Source organism: Natrix helvetica, assembly GCF_964273705.1.
Source record: "Natrix helvetica genome assembly, chromosome: 5".
NCBI lineage: Eukaryota > Metazoa > Chordata > Lepidosauria > Squamata > Natricidae > Natrix > Natrix helvetica.
Genome location: NC_138551.1, coordinates 85598364 through 85625168, shown reverse-complemented (window position 1 = coordinate 85625168; position 26805 = coordinate 85598364). Strand labels below are relative to the sequence as shown.

General features: G+C 43.1%; 1 protein-coding gene across 1 annotated transcript in view; it reads right to left on the bottom strand.

Annotated features, from left to right (window-relative positions):
- Nucleotides 1–26805, bottom strand: part of SPOCK2 (SPARC (osteonectin), cwcv and kazal like domains proteoglycan 2) — a 123050-nt gene that overhangs the window by 39828 nt on the left and 56417 nt on the right. Inside the window, exons 2-3 of the mRNA XM_081955843.1 lie at nucleotides 9225–9270; nucleotides 1938–2052 (exon numbers count right to left, since the gene is read on the bottom strand). Coding sequence (XP_081811969.1) covers nucleotides 1938–2052; nucleotides 9225–9270 — 161 coding nt within the window. The remainder of the gene's footprint in view (nucleotides 1–1937; nucleotides 2053–9224; nucleotides 9271–26805) is intronic.

The following is a 26805-nucleotide window of genomic DNA, read 5'->3' as shown; positions in this document are numbered from 1 at the left end:
CTAATGTTGCATACAGCTCTCTAAAGGATAATGAAATAGAAGTTCAACATCATCTATAAACGCAGAATTTGTCCATCGATCCATCCTTCCATCCATCCATCCATCACTTTTCTACCTTACCCCATCCAATAACAGTGCAACAACTGCTCTCTAATTTGAACAAATAACAACATCGTTAAAAAAAACACCTTTAAACACTGCTCTCAATTTCCATCTAATATATAAAAAGTTGTTAAGTGTAAATAATTTTATATTTAAAAAGCTACACTATATCTCTGGACAAATTCAATCTAATCCTCAAATCCCACAGACAAAAGCTGATTTTTCTCCTTGCCTTGACCAATGCATTTCAACCTTCTGGAATCCATGGGACAATATCAGGAATGGGTTCCTGCCAGTTCTAACCTCTTCTATAGAAGAGGTTCCACAAATCTACCGTGCCGTTTAGAACAGGTTCCAGCTCCCTCCCCCCGCATGTCTGCACCACGCTTGCCCCGCCCACCGCTCACTGATTGGCTGGCTCACCAATCGCCCCGCCCACGTCTAAGAGTCCTATCTAAACCTTAAAGTCTTAAACTGTCAAGTTTGAACATCCTGGGGTTTTTTTTTCTAAAGGGTTAGGGGTGCAAGGGTCTTGTAACTTGACAGCTTAAAGACTTGCATGCTTCAAATGCCAGAGTTTCTGAGCCAACATTTTGGTTGCTAAGCAAGAGCGTTGTTAAGTGAGTTTCATCACATTTTACAAGTTGGCCACGCCCACCCAGTCACATGACTGCCAAGCCACTCCCGCTCAGTCACATGGCTGACAAGCCACTCCTACCCGGTCACATGGCTGGCAAGCCACTCCCACAAAGCAGGCCACACCTACAGAAGAAGTTCTTAAAAAATTTTGAAACCCATCACTAGACAATATGTAAGATATCAGGAGTTCTTTGGTACAACAGAAAATTATTAATTGTATATATGCATTTTTAAATCAGCAAGATACAGTTCAGGAGGAAGGAATATCAGCAATATCTCCATATTGAACATATGGATTATACAAAATATGTATACTACAAAATTAAAAAATACCCTGTTTCCCTGAAAATAAGACCTCCCCAGATAATAAGCCCAATCAGGTTTTTGAGTGTATGGGCTAAAATAAGCCCTCCCTGAAAATATTGCAACCCAGCAGCAGCCATGAGGTGACCATGCTCGCCGCCTCCTGTACCTCAAAAATAATAAGACCTCCCTGAAAATAAGGCCAAGCGCTTATTTCGGGGGTCCAAAGAAAACAAGACCCTGCCTTATTTTGGGGGAAACACGGTAATAATAACACAAGACAAGCCCATGGCACATTAGTGTGCTACCACACATAGGTTGAGAACCACTGATCTAGAATATTATGTGAAGAATATTTTTGGTTATTTCTGCCTGAAGATCAGTAACTCCACTGTCTCTATAAATCCAACTGGCCTTAAAATATTTGATTAGAGCTAGTCCTCGACGTCCAACCACAACTGAGTCCAACATTTCCGTTGCTAAGCCAGGCAGTTGTTAGGTGAGTTTTACCCCATTTTATGAGGTTACTTGTCACAGTTGTTACTGTGCTTGTTAAATTAGTAACAAGGTTGTTAAGTGAATTTGGCTTCCCCACTGACATTGCTTGCCAGAAGGTCGCAAAAGGGGATCACATGACCCCAGGACACATCTGCAATTGTCATAAATGTGAGTCAGTTGCCAAGCAGCTGAATTTTGATCACACAACCATGAGGCGGCCACAATGGCCATAAGTGTGGAAAAGGGTCATGAGTCACCTTTTTCAGTGCTGTTGTAACTTCGAACGATCACCAAATGTATTGTTGTAAGTCGAGGACTACCTATATATCAAAAAAATATCTGAATAGCCAAATCACTCAATCAGGAATTAATGTATAACTTAATGGACTCCTTACCGGTGCTCCAGTTTTTTGCGACTGATACACATGGCCCTCTGGTAACCCTGGGCAATGCACACCTTATGCCGGCTGCATTTGATCTTCTGGCAAGGGTCTTTTGTGGTGTCCAGACCTATAGCAAGAGGCAAAGAGTTACATGTGTTATCTTACACTAAATCATCTTCCCTGAGTCTTTACGCGGCCCGGGCTTGGGTTGGTGCTGCAGCTCAGGACCCCCGAAAGCACCCCAAAATTCGGGGTAGCTGGTGAAGTATTTTAAGTCAGATTCGGGTTAATGTCAGAGTTCCAAATAGCACCCAAAAGTAAATCAGAATCCAAGGCAAAGTATTGTTCGAAGTTCCAATTTATTAAGAGAGCCATGTTGGCACATCTGGGAAAACCCGAATCTGAAAACTTCCTGGTTTTCCCCACCTAGTTGAAAGTTCAAGATCCTGCCCCCACACCTACAAGTCCATCACATGGTCCAATCTCCCAGTGCCATGCTGGCAGTTCCACCCATCCAGTTCAGGTCAGGTGCCGAGGTGCAGAGACAAAGGATGACCTTGGCTTTCTAGAAATAATTTTGTTATGGCTACATAGCATCCAACTCCTACAATCCCCCCTCCCATTTTTCCACAATAGAAAAAAGCATAGTAGAATAATTGAAAGTGTGGCAGGCCAAAGATCCAAAAGAAAGCTGCAGGCCTGACATTACGTTTGGAATACAAAATATCACTTGCCCTAACAGAATAACTGAGTTAGGAGGGATCTTGGAGGTCTTCTACCCTGTTTCCCCGGAAATAAGACCCCCTCAGATAATAAGCCCTATTGAGCTTTGGAGCGCATGCACTAAAATAAGCCCTCCCCTGAAAATAAGCCCTCCCCGAAAATATTGCAACCCAGAAGCAGCCATGAGGTGACCACACTTGCTGCCTCCTGAACCTCAAAAATAACAAGACCTCCCCGAAAATAAGGCCAAGCGCTTATTTCAGGGGTCAAAAGAAAATAAGACCCTGTCTTATTTTGGGGAAAATACGGTAGTCCAATCCCTTGCTCAGGCAGGAAACTCTATACCATTTCAGACAAACTGTTGTCCAGATTCATCTTAAAAGCCTCCAGTGTTGGAAACATCTGGAGGCAAGTCGTTCCATTGATTAATTATTCTCATTCTCAGGAAATTCCTCCTTAGTTCTAGGTTGGTTCTCTCCTTGATTAGTTTCATAGCTCCATTGCTTCTCATTGTATTTCAGGTGCTTTGAAGAATAAGTTGACCTGCTTAATCTTCCCTAGAGCACCTTCAGCTACACCAGTGATGGTGAATCTTTTAGAGACCGAGGACCCAAACTCAATCCAAAACCCACTTATTTATCGCAAAGAGCCAACACGGCAATTTAATTTGAATAATGAGGTTTCACGACCCAAAATAATGATAAAAAAGGCAGAGTTCAGCTAATTGTCCCAACAAAAATGTGATAAATGCACTTTTATGCCCCTTCATTTTTTCTGCTTTTGAAATATTACCTTTAGCAACAATAAAAAAGAAAAAGGTTTGTAATATCATTTCTCTCTTTCCCTTCCTCTCTCTTCCTCTCCCTCTCTCTTTCCCTCCCTCTCTCTTTCTCTCTCTTTCCCTCCCTCTCTCTCTTTCCTTCCCTCTCTCTTTCCCTCCCTCCCCCCTCTCTCTCCCCTGCAGGAGAAACGTGATGGAGCTGGGCTGGGGCGACAGCACAGATGCCTTAGGTTCACCACCACTGACTTAGACTGTAATCTAACATACTGTAGGCAATCCCAGTTACATAGTGCATTGCTGTTTTATACAACAATCTCATGAACTAGAAGTCACCTCATGATTTGTTTTAAAAGCAGTCTGATTGTCAATTTTGTTTTCTTTTTCTAATATCCTGGTTGCCATTTATAATCTTGAAATGATGTACCCACATTATTTATTCATGTGCTGCATTTATATCCTGATCCTATTTCAATATAAGCTAAAATGCTGTGGAAGGAATTGCATTTGTTCAGTGTAGGAGATCTCAAGGACTTGTATTCACTAGCTGAGTGCACCTCTGAATATTTGGTTAATAGGTAAATAAGTGGATCCACATCCTTACATGGAGATGCTCGCTCACAAGTCGAAAGGGTTTTGCAAAGAGCATATATCTGCAAACCACTATTTCTCAAACTTGGGAACCTTAAGATGCGTGGATTCCAAAACCCAGAATTCCCCAGCCAGCAAATGGCCAAATTCCACCAGTGTCAGCTGCCACCTTACGCTTGCTTGTGTTTTGCTACCATGTGGTGACAGTCTGCCATGAACTCTGGGGAGAGTGGATGGGTTTAGGTTTAGGTTTAGGTTTATTTGGATTTATATGCCGCCCTTCTCCAAAGGACTCAGGGCGGTGTACAACATTAAAAACACACATCACAAAAGTTAAAAAAAAAGATTAAACCCAATTCCAAAAAGACCAAACCGATTTTTTTTTTAAAAAAGAAACAGTACATTTAAAATAAATTAACATTAACATTAACATTAACAGGCCAGGCTGGCTTGCTGGAAAAGCCAACTTTTTAGGGCGCGTCGGAAGGACCGGAGGTCAGGGATTATGCGGAACTCCGGGGGCAGCTCATTCCAGAGGGAAGGCGCTCCCACAGAGAAGGCTCTCCCCCTGGGGGTCACCAGCCGACACTGCTTGGGAGGAGGAATGCTTGGGGGAAAATGAAAGTAACTGCTGCATCTCCCCAAGACACTGCCTCAAGGTCATCCAGCTAGGAGAAGACAGCTGCTTACCAATCTATACTTGAACTGACCATTCAAAGAACATCTTGTTGAAACTGATTGGCCATGGGCAGGTAGCATTTTTTTTTACTACCGGTTCAGGCAAACCGGTAGCATTTTTTACTACTGTTTCGGCCGAACTGGCTCGAACCAATAGCATTTCACCCTGGTCATGGGGGGATCAGTGATGGGAGGCTGAACTTAAGAGATTTTGGTGCACAATTCACAGTTCTGGCTTTGCGTTGCTGCAATACACTTGACTTCTAATAAAACTATGCTTTTCTCAGCAAACGGAGCCAATTTCTATTTAAAGGTGTAAGTGGTGGCAGGTATGACAACCAGAACTAATGAAAACAACTTATATTGTTTTCCATCTTCAATCATAACCCATAACGAACATTTGAATCTGGATCAGAGACATTTCGGCTCAAAATTTAAGCACTGTAAGTAATCATAATGACTCGATCTAGAAATATAAGAAATTCCCCCATTTGCTCTGATCCAGCAAGCAAGACCGATCAGAGGTCTCCCAAAGGCAGGTAGCCACTGACTGAGTGGACATATTTGCCATAGAATGATAGTGCTTATCCATAATATCATATTGTACTGACAGCACAAATCTCTTGAGGTGAACCGGTAATCCTAATTTGCAGGGCCTCTAGTTACATGTTACTAATTGCCTGCAGTAATTGCTAGATTTGGATCACAAGCAACGCTCGGATCTAGCTTTTAGACTTCCCAATTTCATTGGCGAAATAAATGAATCTGGGAGTTTGTAGCCAGCAAATATTACAGGCAGAGAAAGGCTGTCAGGCAGATGCTCGCACACAATTTCCTGAAGCTCGGGGGGGAAAAACACCACCACCCTAATATCCCAGGAAAGTCAAGAGGTGCTTTAGATTGAACTGAATCGCCCAAGATGATGAAAGGTTAGTGATTGAATACTTCCTCTTCAATTTTGCCTTGGAAATTTCTTTTTTTTTAAAAATGTTGACATCTCAGCTATCAAGTCTGTCAATGCCGGTAATTGATGAGCCTAGACATTCTCACTGCTTAAATAGATGAAGCTGCTTTCTAGTAAGATAAACCCTGGTCTGTCTAGCTCAGTAAGGTCTTTCTACAGTAGCTTCCCTTACCTATTAGGTACCTGGATGGAATACAGCTACCATTATCCCCAGCAACATGGTCATAGGTATCTAGGAATTTAGTTAGCCAGTCAGCAAAGGCTCCTGCAGTTATACAGTATTGGACTTCATGGGCAGATTATGGTATTCCACTTTATTGGGAACTTTCAAAACTGTTTAGAAGTAATCAATTATTCAACTGGCTCTGCCATATATTCTAAGAATTAACAGAAGATGAAGCTATCATCTACAACGTCTAGAAGGCAACAGAAGCTAAGGAGCCATCTTTCTCCTGTTCTTCAGATGTCTTAAAAATCAACCTTGCCTCGAGCAATTTCAACCAAACTTGGCACACAGATGACTTACTGTAAAAAATTATTGTGGGGGTAAGACACTCCTAACACCCTCAGGGTGTGTGTTCTGTTAAGATACAGTCTGTTGTGCCTTAAAAGGCTTTTACTGTACTGCCTTAAAATGGCTTCTACTATACAGCGCAGTGGAATTGCCATGGTAGCGGCTTCACAGTACTCCACAAGGGGGCTCCATATGGTAAGGGGGGAAATCCAACATTAGAAATTACGCTTCTAGGGGCACAGGGAAAACCTTTTTAACTAATTTAATTGTCTCCGAAATCAGGGCTCAGAGAGAAGTTGCTCTTGCCATCGCCTCTTCAGGAATTGCGGCAACATTCATGGAAGGAGGGCGGGCAGACCATTCTGCACTTAACGTTGCCACTTGACATCGCCATTCTGGTCTAATACAGGATTGGGATAAATAAATACCAGGGCAATGCCGGGTTATCAGCTAATATTAAATAAAGAAAACAAAATACCTATTAAAAATTACTGAAATGTTTGTACAGTCTTCCAACTTACAGGACCAAAATGGTACCAGCCAGATATTAAATTTCAATGGTGCTGATAAACTTTATGAAAGCTGCACCTGCCAAAAGTTATCCAGACCTTGTTATAATGTCTTGGCTACTGCAGTGGGTTTTATATGAGATTAATCCTGAAGAGCAGACAGAAGGTTTAACGGATATAACAGTTAGCATCTTACTTGCTAAGGCTGTGATGGCGAACCTATGGCACATTTGTCACAAGTGGCACGCAGCGCCCTCTCTGTGGGCACGCGAGCCATCGCCCCAGTTCAGCTCTGCCATGCATACGTGTGCGCCTCCTGCCGGCCAGCTAGTGGTCAGGTGTCTGCCGTGCATGTGCGGGGGCATGCGGAGGGGACACACACACACGCATGTGTGGGGGCATGCAGGGGTGTGCTAAGGATACCCAGTGTTGTGACTATATCCTTCCCAATACGGATAGTCCTTGACTTACATCCACAACTGAACCCAAAATTTCTTTTGCTAAGTGAGACAATTGTTAAGTGAGTTTTGCCTAATTTTACAACCTTTCTTGCCCCGTTGGTTACAGGAATCCCTGCAGTTGTTCAGTTAGTAACGCAGTTTTTCAATCCTACCCCTGCTTATGAGCTCCAGAACCAGAACAGAGCCAGCAAAATTACACTGCATCGGCAAACCTTTCCTGTTGGCCTGGTAGATCGCAACAGGTTGGCTGAGCCACTCTAACCCATCAGTGCTTAAGAGATCTTTTCTCTTTTGGTGGGCCCTGAGATACTTCTATAATGGAGAAACTTGCTTTTTCAGTTCTTCTTTCTCTTCCTTTCTTTTGGAGGACAAAGACTGGGACTTTGGAGATTTCCCGATACGATGGACTGGTTTAATTAGTTTAATCTTATGCTTGGTTGTAGGGGACGCAGTAACTCAGTGGCTAAGAGGCTGAGCTTGTCCAGGTCGGCAGTTTGGCAGTTCAAATCCCTAACGCCATGTAACAGAGTGAGCTCCCATTACTTGTCCCAGCTTCTGCCAACCTAGCAGTTCTAAAGCATGTAAAAATTAAAGTAGCAAAATAGGGACCACTTTTGGTGGGAAGGTAACAGCACTCCATGTGCCTTCTGCGTTTAGTCATGCCGGCCACATGACTACGGAGACGTCTTCAGATAGTGCTGGCTCTTCGGCTTTGAAACGGAGATGAGCACCGCCCCCGTCGGGAATGACTAGCACATATGTGTGAGGGGAACCTTTACCTTTTTATGCTGGGTTGTGTTTGTTTGGGGCTAAATTTAACCTCCTGGGAATTAACCAGTTAGGTCAATATGAACTCGTTTTCACTGGAACCGAGTTTTGTCCAAATTTAAGGCAATAATGAATTCTTTCCAAACAACAGACAGTTATTTATTTGATTAAACTGTCTGAAGAATATTCTCTCTTCACTCAATATTGGTATTGACCTATCAATAAAGTAAGCTTTGTCACGAACAAATTTGTTTTCGGTCTTGAAAATCTTTTGTTTTTGCCATTTAGCAGACATTCCGCCTTACTAAACACCTGCTCCACCAAAAAATAAAATCAGTGGCTTACTGCAGCCCAGCCACACTTAACAAACAAAGACTAGCATTCAATTGTACAATAATCTAACAGGGAGTAATCCCCATTAAAAACAACAGGGCTTCCTTTTGAATAGACCTGTATAGGATTGCACTGCAGTTAATTAAAATCTGGAACACAATCCAAATTCATTCAGAACATAACTGAGTATGAACATGGACAGCCAAGTCTATTGAATTCCAGATCAGGGAAAGAAACAGCAAAAATAACCTGTGCTCAATTCCCAATTCAATCATTTTGAGGATTCACAATAGCAGTTAGATCGTATATGAGTGGAAATTGTAACAGTTGGAATTCTGGAGTTCAAAACGCAAAGTAAATGCACAAAGGACTCTTTATTATTGTTTATAGCAAGTCCTAAGTACAAATATTCAACAGCATATTGTTAGAGGGCACCATAATTAAATTAACACAGGGAAATCTATGTTATAATATATGTTATACAACAAGACTTTTTCCGAGACAATTGGAAAAAGAAACGAAACTCAGATCTCTTACTAGAAAATATACAAGAGAGATGGATTTTAACTATAGAGAAGAAAAATTGGAATGCATTCTTGACTCCTGGCACTCGATGTGTCCTAATATTTAAACTGGCTCTTTTCCAAAAGAGAAAGACCAAACTTTAAAGATAAAAAGGAAGATAATAGCCTTCATCCACAAGGAATGTTGCAATTTGTAAAATGCACCCATAGCTGATAAAGCAGAAGAAAACAGAACATTTCTCTTTACATTTGCCTGTATGATCATCCTGGCATGCAGTTATTTTCAAATGTTTACAGAATGGATAACAAGCAAACGAGATGAACCATTTCAATTCAATCTCTCCTCGAACTCAGCAATTTGCAGAAAAACCTTTTTTCCAAGCAACTTCAGCTATTCTTTTTTTGGCGGTAACAACACTAAAAAAATAAGCACTATAAAAAAGGAATAAAAATTACCCTCATCTAGTGGCTGATTATCTTCCCAGCTCTTGATGTAGTCATCCTGTTAGGGAGAAGGAAAAAAAGACAAGTTAACTGTTAGACCATAGAAAATGCCAGCAATAAAAAAATCTTGTTATTTAGAATGCCAGGTAAATCCAAAGTGTTCCTCGATCTTGGTGTTGTGGCCTGCCAGTGGCCAGCAGAGCTGGCAGCAGATTCAGACAGCGAGGAGGTTGGGGAGGAACATGGGCCAGTCCTGGAGTCTGGGGAAGGCGCTCCCACAGAGAAGGCTCTCCCCCTGGGGGTTGCCAGCCGACACTGCCTGGCCGCCGGCACCCTGAGGAGGCCAACTCTGTGGGATCGTACTGGACGGTGGGAGGCTACCGGTGGCAGTAGGTGGTCTCGCAAGTACCCTGGGCCTAAGCCATGGAGCGCTTTAAAGATCATAATTAACACCCGGAAAACAACCAGCAACCAGTGCAGGTTGCCTAATAGGGGTGTAACATGGGAGGACCTAGGTACCCCCATGACAACCCGTGCGGCCGCATTCTGGACCAGCTGAAGCCTCCGGGTGCTCTTCAAGAGCAGCCCCATGTAGAGAGCGTTACAGTCCAGGCGAGAAAGGACGAGGGCATGAGTGACTGTGCACAGGGCATCCCGATCCAGGAAGGGGCGCAACTGGCGTACCAGGCGAACCTGGTAAAAGGCCCCCCTGGTCACGGCCGTCAGGTGTTCTTCTAGACTAAGCCGCGTATCCAGGAGGACTCCCAGATTGCGGGCCCTCTCTGATTCAGAGGATGAAATATTCAGAGGGTGAAATATCTGACATAGGTAGTCCTTGACACTACCAAAAAAAACAGTTTTTTAAGGGATTGCTTAAAATTACATATCTGAAAAAAAAGTGACATGACTTTTGCTGCATCCGAATAGTCACGTGATCAAAATCCAGACACTTGGCAACTGACTCATATTTATGACGGTTGCAGTGTCTCGTGGTCATGTGATTCCCCTTCTGCGGCTTTCTGACAAGCAAAATCAAAAGGGAAGCCAGATTCACTAAATAACCATGTTACTAACTTGACAACTGTTGTGATTCCCTTAGCAACAGAAATTTAGAGCTCAATTGTGGTTATAAGTCAAGGACTATCTGTACTTTCTTGATAGACCTCATTCCAGAGGGTTTCAGTTGGATCTAATTTTGTTGCACAAGAAGAACGTAAAGGAGATTTTTTAAAAACTGCACAAAGAAAAGGAAATGGACAAAATCTAACCCAGGGAATCTGGGTTCAATTAAAATGTTTAAGCCAGGAGTTCTAGAACATCAGGCTGTATCCTCATCCCTCTTATAATTTTTAATTGGCAAGTCACAAAACAAAATAACAACCCATTGAAAATCAATCCAACATTTTCTGGTTTAAAAGTCTTGTGCAATTAAAGATAAACATGCTCACTCAGCCAGAAGAGCAAAATAAAAATAATTTAGTGGTACGGCCCTTGGGGTACAGGATCGCCACTCTGTTTCATCGCAATCTCAGCAATCTTTTTTTTGCTGAAGCTTAGAATTGATCGACGTGATACTTTTTGGAACATTGCTGGGTTTTTCTTTTCTCTCCTCAATTTCCACATGATACTGTCATCCTGTGTAGTAAAAATCCACATTTCCTAATTTGATTTCTTGATCAGGGGTGTCAAACTCAAGGTCCGGGGGTGCTTAGATCTGGCCTATAGGGCTGCCCTGGAAACACCAAAGGACCAGCTTGCAGTATATCTGCTCTGTTTTTGGCTGTGACGTCCTCCTGCATGCGGCCCTCTCGAGCTCTGTTTTCACTGGAAGAGGGTTGCAGGAGGCCGGCATAGCCAAAAATGGAACTCAAGAGCCCGTTTTTGCTGGTAGAGGCACCGCAGACCACCGCAGGTGCCCCCAACACAAGGTATGTTGAGCTTCTCATGCCCACCCCAGCCACGCCCACCCCAGCCCCCCAAGGTCAAACACAACCATGATGTGGCCCTCAATGAAATTGAGTTTGACACCCCTGTTCTAGATGACGGAAAATGCTAGCTTTGTCCATGGTGGTTAATCGTTTTACTAGTCTACTGGTAAAAGGAGACAATTGTCAATCAGCGAAGGACAGCCCAAAACATGCAAATATTTTTGCAAGAAATGCTTGTGGGATGTTATTTGCAAGGGATCTGCGCCATCTTATAGATCAAGCCCCAGTCTACGAGGATCTTTTGATTTACACTTAACATACTGACAGCATTGTCAACCGGGAATGTATTTTAAGACAACCAGGCGCTACAACAAAAATGCTAATGTAAACCAGTGAGGAACTTGCAACGAGAAATCTGGACCGAGAAAATGATCACAGAGACAAGCGGTTGTCTGAAACGAAAAAGCTGCATTTCATCTCCAGCTGTTCCCTACATGTCATGTCATAATATTCATCGCTGTTTGCTTTTGTAAGCAAGATGTGGTGATGTCTGTACTGGGTTTCATGCCATCTTAAGGGTTATGATCGAAAACAAAGGGAAGTGATGATGTCTAAAATAAGCTTTCTTTGCGTTAACTCAAAGGCAACATTTCTGCCAAGCACCTTTTTTCCTTGCAAGGGATGAGGTGGGAGAAGGTGGGGTGGACTTGAGTATAAAAAGAGATACTTGAGTATAAAAAGAGTCAGAAACCTCTGACTCCAGGAAGCAACCTCCTTAAGGCAAGATGACAAGGTGCACGCACACACACCCATTTATATGTATTGGGGGGGGGGAGTATAAGATGCACTGGAGTATAAGATGCACCAAGATTTTGAAGAGATAAATTTTAAAAATGTTTTTGCACTCTGCAGACTACCCAAACCCTCTGCACACCTAAGTTTTTTGAAAAACGGAGCATGCAGAGTTTGAGAGGCCTGCAAAGTGCTCCTGGGGATTGGGGGGGGGGGGGGAGAATGAGCAAAAAACAGCCCGTTTTTCGCTCATTTTTGCCCTTCCCAGCCCCCAGGAGCACTTTGCAGGCCTCCCAAAACCTCTGCACATCTATTTTTGTGAAGGGAGCGGGGTTTCGGGAGGCCAAAAATGTTGTATTCAGTGTATAAGACGCAGCCAGTTTTTCACCCTCTTTTTTGTGGGGAAAAGCTGCATCTTAAACTCCAAAAATACATTATATATAGATCCACAGCAGGTGGGAGGGTCTGATCCATTTTTCGTGGGCCATGTTCCACCACTGAGAATGACCTTTAAAAGCAACCCAATCCAAAGCACTGTGTTAGATAAGACAAAAAGAAGGAAGATGGTACAGGACTGATGAAATGAAAAGTTGATTTAAAAAAAATCTATACTGACCTCCACCTCCTGGAAAATTCAGACCGCAGCAGAAGGGCAGCAGAAAGAGAGAGAGAAAAAGAGAAGTAAAATAAAAAACAAAAACCAACTCTTTGTGCACAAAAAAGCAATGGTGATAATGCATACCAGCAGGGCAGAGTAAGCGATTGTTGTTTCTACAGCATATCTTTCTATTAACATCAGAATTCATTCTCCATAAATGATGTTTTATTAACCATTCTGCTGGAGTCGTTTTTATGGGGCCACCCGGAATCATGAATTTGAGATGGACAGCCGTGTAAATTGAAATAATCAATCAATAAATAAAGGTTTGCTTTGATTTGTTTGTGCAGTTGAAGTGCATAAAGTCATTTGTAACAACAGCAGTGGGGTCTTGGGAATCAAAAGGAATATTAATCAAAACCAGGACATTGGTTAAGCAGCAACAACTTTCCTCCAGAGGTTTTCTCATGCCTTTGGTGCATGAAGTACGGTGTCCCAGCGGGCTCTTCTGGAGTTGCGCAATATATTTCATACTCTGACAGTCCCAATAATGTGTACACTTGCTTATTTCTTGCTTTTCCTCTGCAAGTAAAACTGAAGCATTGCACACCGCCCCGAGTCCCTTCTGGGAGAGGGGGCGGTCTAGAAGTTTAAAATAAAGTAAAGTAAAGTAAGTACCAGCTTGATTTACTGCATGAGGAAACAGACATCAGATTGTAATGTATGTATTGCATAATCTCTGAACAGACTTTACCTGTATAAATAATTGTATACAGGGGAATAGGACTCACCCATTTTTCCCCAGTAAACTTTTCAGCTCCCCTACAAAACCTTGTGACCGAGCTTGATAAATCGACACTTACAGCTTGAAAATTAATGAGTAGTTACGATTGGCCTCTCCTCTCCCCTCTCTCCCTCAGGCTTGCCCCATTGATCCTCTCCTATCCCCTTCACTCCCTTAGTCTAAGTCCTTAGCGTCAAATCATTTTTCAGATGGGGTGGGGGAGTAGAATGTCTAAACTGCCAGCCTGCAGGCTGAATGAGTCACACACTGGCCACATCCATGTTCAAGTGGCAGTTGGAACAGAGTTCTTTTCAGGTGGGGAGGGGGAGTAGAATGTCTAACTCTTAACAACAGAGCGTGTTAATAATAATATAAGAAATACTAGTGATCTGATGGTCATTTCGAAAAACCCTTTCTTAGCGAGCACACAGAAGCCAAGAGGAACATATGTGCCAAATTTCAAGTTTGTAGGCTTTATGGTTCTGGAGATTTCGTGATGATGCATGAGTGGTATTTTGCATCTAGTTTTGTGTGTGTGTGTGTGTGTGTATTCAGATGACAAAGGTAATATATATATATATTCTTTGGTATTACTCCTATCTTCAGGTAGTTCTCGATTTACAACAGGTTGCTTAGCAACTATTTGAAGTCCCAACAGACCCTCCTCAAGCTACTTATTAACCAGTTTTGAAGTTTGACCTTGGTCTCCCAGCAATCATGTGATCGGATTTTGGGTAACTGGCCTCAATATATGACCTTTTGCAGTGCCCGACAGTCACATGAGCACAATTTACAACAAAGTGACACTAACTTCCACTTTCTGGCAAAAAACCCCAATGCCCTATAGGGAACAATGGATTCAACAAATGACTACCGTGTTCAGTTAATGACCTCTGCAAAAAAAAGGTCGTAAAATCAGGTCTGATCATGTGGTGATCCACTTTAGGATAGTCTTGATGCATGACTATAATTGCAAGGCTCAATTAGGGTCATAACTTGAGGACTATCTCTATCCACTCCAGTCACACTTCCTCTTTTGTTCTTCTGTAGAAATTAATATCTATAATGCTATTAGAAGAACTGGTCAATTAGAAAAGAATAGTTATTAGGCTACAACAAGAGCAGCAGCTATTGGAGGAGTTACAGGAGACAATGATGCTTTGCCCAGCTATTGAGCTTTTCATGAGGATTTCTGTTGCCATTCTGGAACCAAAATGCAGACTTGTGGAAGCCTTTTGGACTTACTACCCTGTTTCCCCGAAAATAAGACCTCCCCGGATAATAAGCCCAATCAGGCTTTTGAGCGCATGCGCTAAAATGAGCCCTTCCCCGAAAATAAGCCCTCCCTGGAAATATTGCAATACAGCAGCAGCCATGAGGTAACCACCCTCGCCGCCTCCTGCACCTCAAAAATAATAAGACCTCCCCGAAAATAAGGCCAAGTGCTTATTTCAGGGGTCAAAAGAAAAGAAGACCCTGTCTTATTTTCGGGGAAACACGGTAGTAGTTAGTAGGAAAAGTCCCTATTTCTGGAGACTAAAAGTTATGAATTGGGTATGTCTAGTCTAGTGAAATGGGACACTGTGGCTCAGTGGCTAAGACGCTGAGCTTCTAGATCAGAAAGGTGTTCCTCTTGGCTTCTAGGTGCTCGCTAAGAAAGATCAGAAGGTCAGCAATTCCACAGTTCCAATCCCTAGCGCCCCGTAACTGAGTGAGCTCCCGTTACTTGTCCCAGCTTCTGCCAACCTAGCAGTTCGAAAGCATGTAAAACTGCAAGTAGAAAAATAGGAACCACCTTTGGTGGGAAGGTAACAGCGTTCCCTGCGCCTTCGGCGTTTAGTCATGCCAGCCATGACCACGGAGATGTCTTCAGACAGCGCTGGCTCTTCGGCTTTGAAATGGAGATGAGCACCGCCCCTTAGAGTCTGGAACAACCAGCACATATGTGCGAAGGGAACCTTTACCTTTAGTCTAGTGACAAGAAGGACTTTTCATTAGACTAGACATATCTAATTATATGTCTAGTAAGAAGGGGAGACATGACAGCAGTGTTCCAATATTTGAGGGGCTACCACAAAAAAATGAGTGGGTCAACCTATTCGCCAAAGCACCAAAAGGCAAGACAAGAAGCAATGGATGGAAACTAATCAAGGCGAGAAGCAACCTAGAACTTATGAGAAATTTCCTGAGAGGGAGAACAATCAACCAGTGGAACAGCTTTGCCTTCAAAAGTTGTGGATGCTCCATCGTGGGAGGCTTTTAAGATTACACTGGACATCCATTTGTGTGAAATGGTAGAGGGGCTCCTGCTCGAGTGGGGGGTTGGACTAGAAGACCTCCAAGACCCCTTCCAACTCTGTTATTCTATGTTCTATGTCGGGGAGAGGGGGCGGTTTATAAATTTAATAAACTGAAACTGAAAATATTTCAAAGGATGAGAGAATTTTGGAGAATTTCTCGTAGAGAAGGTGGTAGTCCTCTTAGACATGTTTAGACCAAGGGATGTGTGGGAAAATTCATTCGTTCAGGGCATGATAATCTTCTCCAATCATTCGCAGCCTCCTTAAATCCCCAAGGTCCACGAAACCCCAGGAAACAACTTATGAGGAATTTATTCTCGTTGTACAGGCAGTCCTTGACTTAAGACCGCAACGGAGCCCAAAATTTCTGTTGCTAAGCAAGGCAGTTGTTAAGTGAGTTTTGCTCCATTTTATGACCTCTCTTGCCACAGCTGTTAAGGGAATCGCTGGAGTTGTTAAGTTAGTAACACGGTTGTTAAGTGAATCCGGCTTGTCCATTCCTTGTCAGAAGGTTGCAAAAGGGGCTCACACGACACTGGGACACTGCAACCATCATAAAATGTGAGTCAGTTTGCAAGCGTCTGAATTTCCATTATGTGACCACGGGGATACTGCAACAGTCGTAAGTGTGAAAAGCTGTCGTAAGTAATTTTTTTCAGTGTCATTGTCATTGTAACTTGTAACCATTTAGTGAATGGTCACTAAATCAACTGTTGTAAGATGAGGACTATCTGTTTGGGGTTATTTTGTAGTAATGGGACCACCGTCATTGCTAAGAAGGGTGCTTTTTCAGCAAGCGCTCAGGTGGAAAGCCTATCCTTCTGCAAAATGAAACTGTCTGTTTCTGTAAAAACATCACTCTAGAGTCTAATGGCCTCAGCAGGATATCTAGTCCAGCCATAATTAGCTGCTACACCCAGGAACCAAAATAATAATAGTACAGCTAGGAAAGGTTTCTGCATTTTCCCAGGGAAGCCAGTCCAAGGGACATTATTCCTAAAATGGCTTCAGCACTTCAGGATAGCAGCATCTCCTGATGATAAAGGTGAAGTTAAAGGTTCCCCCCACCTTATGTGTGCTACTCATTTCTGCCTCTAGGGGGCGGTGCTCATCTCCGTTTCAAAGCCGAGGAGCCAGCGCTGTCTGAAGATGCCTCCGTGGTCATGTGGACACCTTTGACTAAATGCTGAAGGCGCAGGGAACGCTGTTACCTTCCCACCAAAGGTGGTCCCTATTTTTCTACGTGCATTTTTTACATGCTTTCGAACTGCTAGGTTGGCAGAACCTGGGACAAGTAACGGGTGCTCACTCCGTTAGGCGGCACTAGGGATTCGAACCGCCAAACTGCCGACCTTTCTGATCGACAAGCTCAGCATGTTAGCCACTGAGCCACCGCACCCCTTGTCTCCTGATGATAGGAACATGCAAAATAGTCCTTAGAAGATAAGGCACCATCAGCATCTCACCTGAAGTGGTTTTTCTGGAGTTCAAAGAGCAGATTCATACATACAGATAAACCCATTGTTACAACCAAAAGCCAACCCCCACAATCAAATGCACCATTTTATCAGATGCTTTTAACCTCTGGTATACCTTGACATTCAAAGTTTTGAAAATCTTTTCCTCTGGGCACTCTGAAACTAGAGAGGCTAGGAACTGAATTCCAAAATCTAAAGGTAAAGGTTCCCCTTGCACATATGTGCTAGTCGTTCCCGACTCTAGGGGGCGGTGCTCATCTCTGTTTCAAAGCCAAAGAGCCAGCGCTGTCCAAAGACGTCTCCGTGGTCATGTGGCCGGCATGACTAAATGCCAAATGCAAATGGAATGCTGTTATACCTTCCCATCAAAGGTGGCCCCTATTTTTCTAGTTGCATTTTTACGTGCTTTCGAACTGCTAGGTTGGGAGAAGCTGGGACAAGTAATAGGAGCTCACTCCATTACGTGACACTAACCTTCTGAACGACAAGCTCAGTGTCTTAGCCACTGAGCCACCGCGTCCCTCAAAATCTAGTTCCAGTTTAAAACAAAAAACTTCTTCCCTCAGAACAAGTTCCTCTTATCACTTACCTGCAATGACCTTCAGGTATCTAAGACATTTGCAACCCAATAAAATGACCATATTATGAGATCAACCAAGTTTGTCTAAAAGACAAACAGAAGGGCCAACTTGGGCATGGACATCAAATCAAGAATAGTGAGCCTCCATTCCAGCAAGGTTCATATTTTTCATAGTATTTCTCAGGGTTGTTATTTTCAGCCAGCAAGCTTTCATTTCGACAAAGACATCATTGCGGCTTTCACTTCCACGCTGAGAAGGACTGTCTAGCCAAGCCATTTATCTCCCTGATTCACTCCTGTAATAGCTCTTCTTCTCCCATTGTTTCTCTTTTAAAATGCCATGGTGGCGTCTCCATCTTCTGCCACAGCCTCTAGCCCAGCTGGAATTCCCAAACTGTGAGGCAAGGGATGTTTGCAGATGGAAGAAGCCATGTGAAGCAGAATTCAAACTCAGATGCGTTAGGAGTCCCCATCTGCCCTCCCAGCGTTGTCCGGGCTTGCCAATTTGAAGGCCAGAGAACAAAACCAGTTTATTCTCTGTTGCATGGCACCCTCGAGCCTTTCTGCCTGCTGCACTCCGGTTGGGTGCATTTTCAATAACACCAACCCAAAGTGAGCACATAAACCCAGTGCCCCCCCTCCATCTCATCTCTGCCCAACAGGAAACTGTGCATTGTCAGAGCTGGCACCCTGCCACTCCGCTGCAGCTCTGCAAGTGAACAAATGAAGCTTCACATTGGGGATGGTAGCCACCTGCTATTTGGGTTATTGCTTTCAAAAAAGCAGTGATACCCTTAGGGAAAAAAAGTAACCCTGAAGACAGATTTGGAGGTGATGGGAGAGATGTGCTGATTCATCCATCCGTCTGGTGTTCTTGGGTGATCTTGATGCTCTCATGCATCAACAGTGAGGGTGAACCTTTCTGGCATCGAGTGCTGAAAAGGTCACACACAAATGTTACGCATACACATGCACACCCATCAGGGCTGCACTCTGGAAAAGCTGAACTTCCGGGTTCTGGTGTGCATGAATGCCTGACAATCAATTGGCCAGTGTGCATGCACACACCGGATGCACGAAGGGATCATGCTCCAGAAAAGCCAAACTTCTGGGTTCTGGCGCACATGCACACCCGACAATCAGCTGGCCGGGGCACATGCACACACCGATTTTCTGCACTGCTGCGCACGTGAAGGACAGCTGATCGTCATGCGTGCATACGTGCCAGAAACCCGAAGACAAACAAACAAGGACGCGCGTGTAGGGCGACATGACTTCGAATGCCACTTTGGGCACGCAGGGCATAGGTTCACCATCACAGCTCTAGAATATCACTGTTGACACCATATTGCACACACAGTGATTGCTCCAATTCCACACTGATTGTTTGAAGAATGCAACCTTAAGTGTTGTATCTAATATTTTATGATGGATGTCTTTTACAATGACTATGTTAATGATACCACAATTGCTATATGTACCTTCAGAGTTTATGCACTGGAAACAAATCCTTGTGTCTAATCATACTTGTCCAAAGAAGGATTCTATTCTAACCACTGCATCACCAGTGAAATCAAACTCCAAGGATATAGGGCTATTAGATTGGAGTATGGCCTTGACTAAGAGCTCACTGAGAGATTGGGGCCAATGACATTGTGTAAGGTCTGCAACCGATGAGAAAGGAGCTGATGTACTCAGACCAGACCCATCTGCCATTGTACATATGGAACAGAAATTTCCAACTCTGAAAACTCAAAATATTGTTGTCTCCTGCAGCAAGCAAATCTACTACACAGGTATGATTTCTTTCTTATCTGCAATAGAACATTCTCTTGTACGTTTGTTATTAAATGAGAGGCTGAAGTGTATTGTTAATGCCCAGCTCATCTCATTCACAAGTCAAGGTGAATATTATGAAGACTGATGCGTAAACTGCCTTGAGCTCTCAGATTAAAAGAATAATTGAAGAAAAAATATGACCAAAAAATACCCACGGTCAACCCTTTTACCAAGCTCCAGACGCCATAGCTTCTAAACTGAGAAAGCTATTCAGATGTGGCTAATGAGCAATATGTAATTAAATGAGCTATTTCCATTTCTAGAAGAATTCGATTACGTGCTAATCCAAAACAGGGAAAGGAGCTTCTTCTCATAGGGTTCATTTTCATGAAGCAAACCTTTCCAGTCAGCATTTTTTTTAACTTCTGTTATTCTTGTTCTGGAGTGAGGCAGGTGGTCACCTGAGGCAGCAGCTCCCTTGGGAAGTCAAACTATTGAGGGAGAGTTTGCCTGCCCTTCGCAGTAGTGAAGAGATGTCTCCCTGCTGAGCAAAGAGTATGTGGGCAGCTCAAATGATGGTTCATGCCCTGCCAGCCACATCAAGCAACTCAACTTTGAAGCAGATCTCCCTCAAGACTTGCCAAAGGATCTACTCTGTATCTGCTGGAATAACTACCCTTGGCAGCAACCATGGGATTCTCGAAATGGCACTTCATACCCACTTCCATGGGTAGGTTGTGGCCCGCCAGCAGCCAGTGCAGCTGGCAGCAGAGTTGGACAGTGAGGAGATTGGGGAGGAGCATGGACCAGTCCTGGAGGCTTGGACGAGAGCTCTGCATTGGAGGCAGAGATGGGGCCAAGGCTGTCTGGCATTCTCAGCTGCCTTTGGAGCTAGACAGCAGTGAGACAGAGGAACAGTTGGAGCCTGTTCCCAGTGTGCGCATGTGCAGAGCTGCCAGAAGAAAAGAACAGCTCAGAAATCAGAGTTGACTTGGGAGTAAAGTCACAGGTGGACGGTGAATGGCCCCTCCCATAGGAAATAAAAGAAGAGCGAAAGGAAAGTGGGCTTTTGCAGGAAACCATTTGTTTGTTTGTTCATTTGTTTCAGGAGTGTGAAGATCTATCCGTGAATCTCAGAGACTCTGTGGCAAGCCTTTCCTTGCACAGCACTGCAGTTGGAAAATATTTACCTGGCAGCTTTACAATATAGATAAGGTATGTAGTCATAAATTCACCATTGAAAGACTTGTTTACCGGGCTTTTGCTGGATGTGAATGAGAGGAATTCACATTTGTTTAATAAAAGGGGTTTTGGAATCTGTTTTGAGCTTTTTGGAGAAACCTAGGTCAGAACAGTATAGTCCTTGACTTATAGCCATTCGTTTAATGATGGTCCAAAGTTACTGTGGCCTCAAACAAGCAACCTATGACCTAAAAGTTATGAACATCATATCATCTTGGCGGTCATGTGATTATAATTTGGGTGCTTGGCAACCAGCTCACACTTATGGCAGTTTCAGCAACTTGTGCTACGTGAGCTCATCTTGACTTCCGCAAAGTCAATTGAAGAAGTTGGATTTACTTAATAACCACATGATTCACTTACTGGCAATAGAAAAATAGTGGTAAAATTGATTATGTGATGACTTCCTTAACAACTGCATTGCTAAGTGACTGAAATTAGCAATAGCAATAGCACTTAGATTTATACACTGCTTCATTTTACAGCCCTCTTTTAAGTGGTTTAAGAATCAGCCTCTTGCCCCCAACAATTTGGGTCCTCATTTTACCGACCTCCGAAGGATGGAAGGCTGACTCAACCTTGAGCCTGGTGAGATTTGAACTGCCAAACTGCAGCTAGCAGTCAGCTGAAGTAGCCTGCAGTACTGCATTCTAACCACTGCGCCACCTTGGCTCTGGCAGTCTCAACTGAAGTTATAAGTTGAGGACAACATATATATATATATATATATATATATATATATATATATATATATATATATATATATATATATATATATATATATATATATATATATATATATATATATAAATAGGCCCACAAACTTTTAAAGTTCTATTTCCCAGTCATATCTGCATATCACTTTGCATACACCTGCTTAAATAAAGTTGGTTTTTAGCAGTCTTTTCAATGTTAATAAGAGGATGCAGCTCTAATTCCTAAGCCAGCTGGTTGGGGAATTCTGGGAATTCAAGTCCACACATCTTAATAGTTGCCAAGGCTGAGAAACATAGCCCCAAGCCAAGTAGCAGATTATAAACACCTCTAGATGATATCAGGTTAGGAACGGATGTCTTTCATAATCTATTATGAACTTCAGCACATTTCCATCACTTTATTTGCAACAGGAGGGCTAACTTGGGGACCAGATCGTCCTAAAAAGAAAGCCAGCCAATTTCTTCCTTCAGGCAAATGCTTTCAAATGAAAGGCAGAGAACCATGGCCCAGGGAGAAAATGTGTCATCCCAAAAAGCAAAAAAGATGAAATTGATTATCAAAAGTCTTACTCTAGAAAGTAGCATGAAAGGGAGGAAGGATGAATGAATGGTGAGAGATTAAAAATTCTCAGAGCAGACCATTTAAGCCCCTTGCTTTGTTGAATTCCCATACCGTCAGTCACATCAAGACTCATCACTCTTCTACCACATATCGTTGTTGAAGATTGCTTCAGGAGTGACAATCCTTCTACAATGGTGGTGTTTCGAAGGCAGGACTTTACACACAAGAAGAAAACAAACATCAACATGAAGAGTCTGGGAGCCATCTCTCGGGCTGGTTGTTTATTAACGACTACTTGAAATGCTAATTGGTATCTTTCTCCAACCCTCCGGGAGGTAGTCTTAAGAAATTCACTGTTCAGCATGATAATTCACAGGCATTGTGACTTTGTTATAAAGAAGCATAAAAATGGACCTTTACAAAGCTGACAGACTCTTCCCATTAGTAAATCTTCCCCTCTCTCAAACACACACCAACATGCTACATTTCGCTAATGCTACCTTCGTTTTCCAATATAATGTCTTCCAGATATGTTGATTTTTATGGCTTCCAGTCAACCTGGGAACTAAAGTGAACACTGGGGATTGACATACAAATATCTGTTGAGGAAATGGGTTAACATTGTGGTTAAAAATAAACAGGATTCCTTCCAACTGTGAAATACTTTTTAAGCAGAGGTAGGATTCAGCCAGTTCGGACTGGTTTGGGCAAACCGGTTGTTAAACTTTTGTGTAGTTCAGAGAACCAGCTAATCGTACCACTGGCTGCATCCCCTGCCTCCCATAGTCACCCTTTACCTTGCTTCGCCTGCCTTGGCATAGCAGCTGCTGCTCTCTGGCTCCCTCACTCACTTGCTCGCTTGCCGAGACCATGTGGCCCCCACAGCCCAGCCCACTTGCCTGTGCCATTCTCAACTGCCCAGCTACCTGCCTGGCCTGGCAAGACTTCCTTCGCCTCTTTGCCAGCACGAGCAGCCTCCAGCTGCCGACTCTTTGCCAATGCAAGTGACCTCCATTGCAGCCTCTTTGCTAGTGCGAGGGACCTTCAGCTGCCCCTCATTTCCGGCACAAGGGGTTTCCAGCTGCTGCCCCTTTGCCGGTACGAGCAGCCTCCAGCCTCTGCCTTTTTGCTGGCACAAGGGGCCTCCAGCTGCTGCCTCTTTGCCTACCTGAACCCAGGCAGGAGCCACTGCCTCCTTGCTGGCGTGAGGGACCTCCAGCCACTGCCTCTTTGCCAGTGCAAGTGGGAGTAGCCACCCGCCATTTCCTACTGCAAAAATATTTTAAAAAAACTGACTGTCAGGCAGTGAGAGCCAGTAAGAGATGAAGCAACGGAGAATCACCATTGCTGTGGCTGCACAAAGGTAAGTCTAAGGCTCTGGCCATCACCACCGCCGCTTTGGGCCACCTGTGCTGCCCCACCTTGCTTTGAGTGACATCGAGTTGGCCACGCCCACAGGACAACCCCCCCCCATGTCCACCCAGTCATTAGGAAGGACCGGTTTTTAAATTAGTAGGCTCTCACCACTGTCTTCAAGGTTTCCCTTTTAACGGCAAAGAAGGGTTATGAATGGCAGAACCTAAGATTTAAATCAGAAAGTGCAAGAAAAACTAGCTTTCTTACATACAAGTCTTCACAAGAACTAGATAAAACAAGGGTGTCTACCTTCTGGTAGGCCATTTTGTCTTTGAGTTGTGTTTTGAAGTATTTAAAGCAGTGTTCCTACTGGTTCAGCCCAACCAATAGTAACTTGGCGGCCTGGGTCACTGGAACCGGCAGCGACCCAGGCCTGCTACACCCCTGAACCAGTTTTCCCACAATAGACGCCACCATCTTGTTTTTTGCTTCTGCAAATGCGCAGAGCAATTTTAGTTGTACTGCCCAAGTGCGTGCAGCGCACCCCAGAGAAAACCAGCAGTAACCTCTGCCGGAACCTACCCCCCGATTTTGAAGGATACTTGAACATGGGCAAAATTGCCCAATATTGTTCCAAAAAACAGCACAAGAAAAAAATAGGTTTAAGTTACCTGACATATAGCAGACTGCTCTGTGTGTATGTGTGTGTTTGTGTGTGTGTGTGTGTGTGTGTGTGTGTGTGTGTGTGCGCACGCACTTTCCTTTGCATGAAATGTGTGGATAATCACTGGTCAGAGATGCTTCAGTAGCAGATTCCTGTGCATGACTAGATGATCTCTAAGATCCCATCCAACCCTTATAATCTGTGATTCTATGAAATCCTAACTTTGATTTCATTTCATATATTCACTAATGTAAAGTAGGAATACATGAAATAAAATCAAATTAAACATACTTTGGCTTCTTTCCTCTCCAATCATGTCTGATAGTTTCTCTTTCTGCCACATTAGCAATGTCCATTTAGTTCCCCTTTTCAAGATTCTGGGCTTGCACTGAAGACATCCTTATATGAGAAGACATATTAAACGCGTGTCTTAAGGCTCACGTAATATTGAAGTAATAATATTCAAAATCATCAGCTGTTAAAGAGTCTAACAAGTTATCTCCATGGAGCTGTCCAGCAAAACAACTCCTGAAGTACATTTCGGGGACAGGAGGTTTTGCAGTTGTAAGTTGAGCGAGCTTCTTATTGCCATTTTCATGGATGGATGGATGGATGGATGGATGGATGGATGGTTGGATGGATAAAGGGTAGAATGCAGGGATAACTGCAGTTGAAGCTCTATTGCTCCACCAATCAGGATAAAAGAGGAAAAAAGCTTCCAATTATCACTTAATGATTCACCCTTCTTCCCCCTGAAAACATTTGGGGATTAAAAATGCAGAAGTTGATTTTCTACCATCTGCCCCAATTCACCATTTGCCACAGGTTTTGAGAAGTGGGTCAACCATTTAAGCCCACCTCTTTATTTATCTCAGTGTACTGGGTCAAACCAACATTTTTTAAAAGAAGGTCGAGCAACAGATTAGAACACAACAATCGGGAGAACATTCACATCCGTTTTTCCACAGACCCAGAGAAGAGAGAAAAACAACTCACAGTTATAGTTTAAGACCTGTGGGTCGGGGACCCCTTTGGGGGTCAAACGACCCTTTCACAGGGGTCACCTAAGACCATTGGGAAACACATATTTTTGAAAAAACATGGAAAACATAAAATAATTTTATGGTTGGGGGGTCACCACAACATGAGGAATTGTATTAAAGGGTCGTGGCAAGAGGAAGGTTGAGACCCACTGGTTTAAGAGAACGGAGCAATGCTAAAAGCAATTTTTGAAAAGCACTCTGACTCAATGAGTACAATGTAGCCTTCTTGCGCATTCACAAGATGGAAATTTCTTCTTTATCCCGTTCTGACCATAGTACAGCAAACTATTTCTCCATCTCGTGTCGCCTGCTCTATCAACTTCGCCAACCCATTTCCTTTTTTTTTTTAACCTGAACAGCTAGAGACCAAATCAAATGGATTCTAAGCCTGTGTTTCACCATTAATTTAATGTCCCATTTCTTGGGTGTCCACAGAAGAATTCAACTCTGCATCATTGCTCTTACCTGGGAAGAAGAACAATGGGGAAACACGTCCGCTATAAACCATCTCTAAAGCTTACTATACTGTGCATACTCTGATGTTTCCGCAATTAATTGCATGCTTATTATGATGAAACCTATTGTTTGATATTAGAATGACTCAAATTGAGTATCATTCCTAATATTAGCATGCATCCAGTTTTTCAAGAAAATTACAAAAGTAGTTTGCCACTGGTTTTTCCAAGATATATTACAAATCCCAAGTCTAGCCAACAGCTCCAGGATTCTCCTGACAGTTTCCTCTTGGAGTACTAACTATGTCTGACTTATTAAGCTTCTTTTTCAGGTCACTAAAAATTAACTGAAAAATACTGGTGTATTCCCCCATTTTAAGGGCACATGGGCAGATATTTTAAATGAATGTTTAATAAGAGGGGACCAAATGAAAGCAATAGAGCCTTTTCTTAGACAACTAGTTGTCAGAGTTTGTTGCAGAAATCACATCCAGAAACCACACACAGGTAACAGATTCTGCAGGATTCATTAACTTCTCTTTATATATAATATAACACATTAAGTAAATATACAATACCAAAAGCAGGTTTTCCAACGTGGCAGTAAATACAAGCAAACACAGGCAGAGAAGAGAACAGTTTCAGTTTCAGTTCAGAGCAGCAGACTTGTTTAGAGCTCAGCACAGACTCAGAACTACAGAGCTAAGCCACACCCAGGCTACTAGCTGTCTACAGCAAATAGTTTCAGTTTTCAAACAGCCCTCATTGGCAGACCCAGTTGCCATGTCTATTCATTGGCTGACCTTGTTACTAAGCCCTATTCCAGTTCATGAATACTACACTGACACTAGTTACATCTGAGATGTAGCAAGGAGCCTTGACGTACCATTATGGACCCTGAGAATCAAGGTTCTGAAGTCTCAAGAATTCTGCAGATAACAAGATCTGATAGGAACAAATGCAAAATCCTTTCTCATCTCAGACTCCAGACAGCCAATCATCAGTCAAAGGAGAAGTTCTGACTTAGAAATAGGTTACCTTGTTTTGTGTATCTTGGAGAACTTATGGTTAGTGAGTTATGAGATGAACCTGAATGGATATCACCTTTCCCCATCCAGCCTCAAACCCATAAGCATTTATAAACACACATGTTTAAACAAAGACATACATTTTTCATCCATCTGGTGCAAAAAGGAACGTTAGCTCCTCTTGTCTTGCTTATGAAAGTCACTTTGTGTCTCCCTATGGCAGTGATGGTGAACCTTCTTGGCACCGAGTGCCGAAAAGGGAGTGTGCACATGTGCTCATCAAGCCTG